This window comes from Heptranchias perlo, unplaced genomic scaffold (genome assembly GCF_035084215.1).
Source record: "Heptranchias perlo isolate sHepPer1 unplaced genomic scaffold, sHepPer1.hap1 HAP1_SCAFFOLD_645, whole genome shotgun sequence".
Lineage (NCBI taxonomy): Eukaryota > Metazoa > Chordata > Chondrichthyes > Hexanchiformes > Hexanchidae > Heptranchias > Heptranchias perlo.
Genome location: NW_027139672.1, coordinates 76,244 through 83,336, shown reverse-complemented (window position 1 = coordinate 83,336; position 7,093 = coordinate 76,244). Strand labels below are relative to the sequence as shown.

Below are 7,093 nucleotides of genomic sequence, written 5' to 3'. Positions count from 1 at the left end.
CCACACCGAGGGGAGAGACAGAGAGACACGTCTCCACGGGGACAGTAACCCCCACACTGAGGGGAGAGACAAAGAGAGGGGGAGGGCGAGTGACACAGAGACACGTCTCCCCGGGGAGAGTAACCCTCACACCGGGGGACTGGCGAGAGACAGAGGAAGGAGCAAGAAGGAAAAAATCCAGAGGTTTTTAATGGCGGACGGTACAGCAGTTTTTCACATTTCATACATTACAAAAAGAGCATTCTTACTTTTATTTAAATAAAAGTCATAATCAGCACTCGGACAATTAAACAGTAATGACCAGGGCCAGAGGCAGAGAGACGGAATCATTTTAAACAAAAACGTGCGACAAGGTACAAAAATCGAGTTACTAAAAAATATATATTTTCTCATAAAAATTACATCTGTACAGAGTCCTTTGGGATGTTGGAAGTGGGGGGAGGAGGAAGGGTCAACGCACCCTCGCACCGGACACCCACCCACCGAGCGTCTAGACGTCTTCAGCCGCAGACAGATCGTCCAGCTCGTCCAGCCGCTGGCGGAGCAGCAGCTCGAGCTCTGGTTCCTTGATGGCAGAGCGGAGGCCGCGGCCCCCTCCCCCGCGGGGCTGCCGGAGCCGTTGCCGTTGCCGACGCTTGCGGGGGCGGCTGCTGTCCTGGAACTCCAAGCACCGTTTCAGGCGCCGCTGGCTGGTCAGCACCAGGAACCCGTTCCGTTCCATCGGCTCCTCGAAGATGGTCTCGAAGGACCTGGCGGGAGAGCAACAAACAACAAGGGCAGGTACAGGGTTAGATACAGAGTAAAGCTCCCTCTACACTGTCCCATCAAACACTCCCAGGGCAGGTACAGGGTCAGATACAGAGTAAAGCTCCCTCTACACTGTCCCATCAAACACTCCCAGGGCAGGTACAGGGTCAGATACAGAGTAAAGCTCCCTCTACACTGTCCCATCAAACACTCCCAGGGCAGGTACAGGGTCAGATACAGAGTAAAACTCCCACTACACTGTCCCATCAAACACTCCCAGGGCAGGTACAGGGTTAGATACAGAGTAAAGCTCCCTCTGCACTGTCCCATCAAACACTCCCAGGGCAGGTACAGGGTTAGACACAGAGTAAAGCTCCCTCTACACTGTCCCATCAAACACTCCCAGGGCAGGTACAGGGTTAGATACAGAGTAAAGCTCCCTCTACACTGTCCCATCAAACACTCCCAGGGCAGGTACAGGGTTAGATACAGAGTAAAGCTCCCTCTACACTGTCCCGTCAAACACTCCCAGGGCAGGTACAGGGTTAGATACAGAGTAAAGCTCCCTCTACACTGTCCCATCAAACACTCCCAGGACAGGTACAGGGTTAGATACAGAGTAAAGCTCCCTCTACACTGTCCCATCAAACACTCCCAGGGCAGGTACAGGGTTAGATACAGAGTAAAGCTCCCTCTACACTGTCCCATCAAACACTCCCAGGACAGGTACAGGGTTAGATACAGAGTAAAGCTCCCTCTACACTGTCCCATCAAACACTCCCAGGGCAGGTACAGGGTTAGATACAGAGTAAAGCTCCCTCTACACTGTCCCGTCAAACACTCCCAGGACAGGTACAGGGTTAGATACAGAGTAAAGCTCCCTCTACACTGTCCCATCAAACACTCCCAGGGCAGGTACAGGGTTAGATACAGAGTAAAGCTCCCTCTACACTGTCCCATCAAACACTCCCAGGACAGGTACAGGGTTAGATACAGAGTAAAGCTCCCTCTACACTGTCCCATCAAACACTCCCAGGGCAGGTACAGGGTTAGATACAGAGTAAAGCTCCCTCTACACTGTCCCATCAAACACTCCCAGGGCAGGTACAGGGTTAGATACAGAGTAAAGCTCCCTCTACACTGTCCCATCAAACACTCCCAGGGCAGGTACAGGGTCAGATACAGAGTAAAGCTCCCTCTACACTGTCCCGTCAAACACTCCCAGGGCAGGTACAGGGTTAGATACAGAGTAAAGCTCCCTCTACACTGTCCCATCAAACACTCCCAGGGCAGGTACAGGGTTAGATACAGAGTAAAGCTCCCTCTACACTGTCCCATCAAACACTCCCAGGACAGGTACAGGGTTAGATACAGAGTAAAGCTCCCTCCACACTGTCCCATCAAACACTCCCAGGGCAGGTACAGGGTTAGATACAGAGTAAAGCTCCCTCCACACTGTCCCATCAAACACTCCCAGGGCAGGTACAGGGTTAGATACAGAGTAAAGCTCCCTCTACACTGTCCCGTCAAACACTCCCAGGGCAGGTACAGGGTTAGATACAGAGTAAAGCTCCCTCCACACTGTCCCATCAAACACTCCCAGGGCAGGTACAGGGTTAGATACAGAGTAAAGCTCCCTCCACACTGTCCCATCAAACACTCCCAGGGCAGGTACAGGGTTAGATACAGAGTAAAGCTCCCTCTACACTGTCCCATCAAACACTCCCAGGGCAGGTACAGGGTTAGATACAGAGTAAAGCTCCCTCCACACTGTCCCGTCAAACACTCCCGGGGCAGGTACAGCGTGGGTTAGATACAGAGTAAAGCTCCCTCTACACTGTCCCACCAAACACTCCCAGGGCAGGTACAGGGTTAGATACAGAGTAAAGCTCCCTCTACACTGTCCCATCAAACACTCCCAGGGCAGGTACAGGGTTAGATACAGAGTAAAGCTCCCTCTACACTGTCCCATCAAACACTCCCAGGGCAGGTACAGGGTTAGACACAGAGTAAAGCTCCCTCTACACTGTCCCATCAAACACTCCCAGGGCAGGAACAGGGTTAGATACAGAGTAAAGCTCCCTCCACACTGTCCCGTCAAACACTCCCAGGGCAGGTACAGGGTTAGATACAGAGTAAAGCTCCCTCTACACTGTCCCATCAAACACTCCCAGGGCAGGTCCAGGGTTAGATACAGAGTAAAGCTCCCTCTACACTGTCCCGTCAAACACTCCCAGGGCAGGTACAGGGTTAGATACAGAGTAAAGCTCCCTCTACACTGTCCCGTCAAACACTCCCAGGGCAGGTACAGGGTTAGATACAGAGTAAAGCTCCCTCCACACTGTCCCGTCAAACACTCCCAGGGCAGGTACAGGGTTAGATACAGAGTAAAGCTCCCTCCACACTGTCCCATCAAACACTCCCAGGGGGATGTACAGGGTTAGATACAGAGTAAAGCTCCCTCTACACTGTCCCATCAAACACTCCCAGGGCAGGTACAGGGTCAGATACAGAGTAAAGCTCCCTCTACACTGTCTCATCAAACACTCCCAGGGCAGGTACAGGGTTAGATACAGAGTAAAGCTCCCTCTACACTGTCCCATCAAACACTCCCAGGGCAGGTACAGGGTTAGATACAGAGTAAAGCTCCCTCTACACTGTCCCATCAAACACTCCCAGGGCAGGTACAGGGTTAGATGCAGAGTAAAGCTCCCTCTACACTGTCCCATCAAACACTCCCAGGGCAGGTACAGGGTGAGATACAGAGTAAAGCTCCCTCCACACTGTCCCATCAAACACTCCCAGGGCAGGTACAGGGTTGGATACAGAGTAAAGCTCCCTCTACACTGTCCCATCAAACACTCCCAGGGCAGGTACAGAGTGAGATACAGAGTAAAGCTCCCTCTACACTGTCCCATCAAACACTCCCAGGGCAGGTACAGGGTTAGATACAGAGTAAAGCTCCCTCTACACTGTCCCATCAAACACTCCCAGGGCAGGTACAGGGTTAGATACAGAGTAAAGCTCCCTCCACACTGTCCCATCAAACACTCCCAGGGCAGGTACAGGGTTAGATACAGAGTAAAGCTCCCTCTGCACTGTCCCGTCAAACACTCCCAGGGCAGGTACAGGGTTAGATACAGAGGAAAGCTCCCTCTGCACTGTCCCATCAAACACTCCCAGGGCAGGTACAGGGTTAGATGCAGAGTAAAGCTCCCTCTACACTGTCCCATCAAACACTCCCGGGGCAGGTACAGGGTTAGATACAGAGTAAAGCTCCCTCTGCACTGTCCCATCAAACACTCCCAGGGCAGGTACAGGGTTAGATACAGAGTAAAGCTCCCTCTGCACTGTCCCATCAAACACTCCCAGGGCAGGTACAGGGTTAGATACAGAGTAAAGCTCCCTCTACACTGTCCCGTCAAACACTCCCAGGGCAGGTACAGGGTTAGATACAGAGTAAAGCTCCCTCTGCACTGTCCCATCAAACACTCCCAGGGCAGGTACAGGGTTAGATACAGAGTAAAGCTCCCTCTAAACTGTCCCGTCAAACACTCCCAGGGCAGGTACAGGGTTAGATACAGAGTAAAGCTCCCTCCACACTGTCCCATCAAACACTCCCAGGGCAGGTACAGGGTTAGATACAGAGTAAAGCTCCCTCTACACTGTCCCGTCAAACACTCCCAGGGCAGGTACATGGTTAGATACAGAGTAAAGCTCCCTCTACACTGTCCCATCAAACACTCCCAGGGCAGGTACAGGGTTAGATACAGAGTAAAGCTCCCTCTACACTGTCCCATCAAACACTCCCAGGGCAGGTACAGGGTTAGATAGAGAGTAAAGCTCCCTCTACACTGTCCCGTCAAACACTCCCAGGGCAGGTACAGGGTTAGATACTGAGTAAAGCTCCCTCCACACTGTCCCGTCAAACACTCTCAGGGCAGGTACAGGGTTAGATACAGAGTAAAGCTCCCTCGACACTGTCCCATCAAACACTCCCAGGGCAGGTACAGGGTTAGATACTGAGTAAAGCTCCCTCCACACTGTCCCGTCAAACACTCCCAGGGCAGGTACATGGTTAGATACAGAGTAAAGCTCCCTCTACACTGTCCCATCAAACACTCCCAGGGCAGGTACAGGGTTAGATACAGAGTAAAGCTCCCTCTACACTGTCCCATCAAACACTCCCAGGGCAGGTACAGGGTTAGATACAGAGTAAAGCTCCCTCTACACTGTCCCATCAAACACTCCCAGGGCAGGTGCAGCACGGGTTCGAAACAGAGTAAAGCTCCCTCTACACTGTCCCATTAAACACTCCCAGGGCAGGTACAGGGTTAGATACAGAGTAAAGCTCCCTCTCCACTGTCCCGTCAAACACTCCCAGGGCAGGTACAGGGTTCGATACAGAGTAAAGCTCCCTCTACAATGTCCTACAATGCTCATTTCCACATCAATGGAACACGGGGCGAGGGAAGTGGAAACCCATTGCTCAGGCCCCCATGGTTCACCAGCTCTCACCGTTTCTCCGTTGGCGCCTTGTAGTTCTTGTTTGTGTAGATCTCCTCCAGACTAAACTCCTTCTTAAACAACCTGTTAGATAGAGAGAGAGGGATTGAGAGACACCAGTCAGTGTACAGATATCTCCCTGAGAGAGAGGGGACTGAGAGACACCAGTCAGTATACAGATATCTCCCTGAGAGAGAGGGGACTGAGAGACACCAGTCAGTGTACAGATATCTCCCTGAGAGAGAGGGACTGAGAGACACCAGTCAGTGTACAGATATCTCCCCGAGAGGGAGGGGACTGAGAGACACCAGTCAGTGCACAGATATCTCCCCGAGAGAGAGGGGACTGAGAGACACCAGTCAGTGTACAGATATCTCACTGAGGGAGAGGGGACTGAGAGACACCAGTCAGTGTGCAGATATCTCCCTGAGAGAGAGGGGACTGAGAGACACCAGTCAGTGTACAGATATCTCCCTGAGAGAGAGGGGACTGAGAGACACCAGTCAGTGTACAGATATCTCCCTGAGAGAGAGGGACTGAGAGACACCAGTCAGTGTACAGATATCTCCCTGAGAGAGAGGGACTGAGAGACACCAGTCAGTGTACAGATATCTCCCTGAGAGAGAGGGACTGAGAGACACCAGTCAGTGTACAGATATCTCCCCGAGAGAGAGGGGACTGAGAGACACCAGTCAGTGTACAGATATCACCCTGAGAGAGAGGGGACTGAGAGACACCAGTCAGTGTACAGATATCACCCTGAGAGAGAGGGGACTGAGAGACACCAGTCAGTGTACAGATATCTCCCTGAGAGAGAGGGGACTGAGAGACACCAGTCAGTGTACAGATATCTCCCTGAGAGAGAGGGACTGAGAGACACCAGTCAGTGTACAGATATCTCCCTGAGAGAGAGGGGACTGAGAGACACCAGTCAGTGTACAGATATCACCCTGAGAGAGAGGGGACTGAGAGACACCAGTCAGTGTACAGATATCTCCCTGAGAGAGAGGGGACTGAGAGACACCAGTCAGTGTACAGATATCTCCCTGAGAGGGAGGGACTGAGAGACACCAGTCAGTGTACAGATATCTCCCTGAGAGAGAGGGACTGAGACACCAGTCAGTGTACAGATATCTCCCTGAGAGAGAGGGGACTGAGAGACACCAGTCAGTGTACAGATATCTCCCTGAGAGAGAAGGGACTGAGAGACACCAGTCAGTGTACAGATATCTCCCTGAGAGAGAAGGGACTGAGAGACACCAGTCAGTGTACAGATATCTCCCTGAGAGAGAGGGACTGAGACACCAGTCAGTGCACAGATATCTCCCTGAGATAGAGGGACTGAGAGACACCAGTCAGTGTACAGATATCTCCCTGAGAGAGAAGGGACTGAGAGACACCAGTCAGTGTACAGATATCTCCCTGAGAGAGAGGGACTGAGAGACACCAGTCAGTGTACAGATATCTCCCTGAGAGAGAGGGGACTGAGAGACACCAGTCAGTGTACAGATATCTCCCTGAGAGAGAGGGGACTGAGAGACACCAGTCAGTGTACAGATATCTCCCTGAGAGAGAGAGGGACTGGGAGACACCAGTCAGTGTACAGATATCTCCCTGAGTGATGGTATGAGTTGGAGAGTTGCTGTGAGCCAATGATTTCCCCCCCGACACCCTTTGCCCTCCTTACCTTGCTGGTTTGGGGAGGCCCATGGGTGTGAGGTTGGTCTGCGGCCTCACTGGAGCCTTCCTGATGCGGAACCTCGACACTTTGCCCAGGTTCTTGCCCCCTGAGGATTCAGAGCCCTGGAGGGAGATACGGATACCGTCAGCTTCAGCGCAG

The 7,093-nt window shown here is 52.3% G+C and overlaps 1 protein-coding gene across 3 annotated transcripts in view; it reads right to left on the bottom strand.

Annotated features, from left to right (window-relative positions):
- Positions 1–171: 171 nt before the first annotated feature.
- LOC137318086 (proline-rich protein 14-like) overlaps positions 172–7,093 on the bottom strand; it is a 52,724-nt gene continuing 45,802 nt past the window's right edge. For 2 of the 3 annotated variants that reach the window (XM_067981052.1, XM_067981053.1), the window contains exons 8-10: positions 6,941–7,056; positions 5,266–5,337; positions 172–749 (exon numbers count right to left, since the gene is read on the bottom strand). In XM_067981052.1, the coding sequence (XP_067837153.1) occupies positions 491–749; positions 5,266–5,337; positions 6,941–7,056 (447 nt within the window). In that variant the 3' untranslated portion in view covers positions 172–490. Of the gene's footprint in view, positions 750–5,265; positions 5,338–6,940; positions 7,057–7,093 lie in introns of those variants that run through there. The other variant, XM_067981054.1, reaches the window with a different exon arrangement.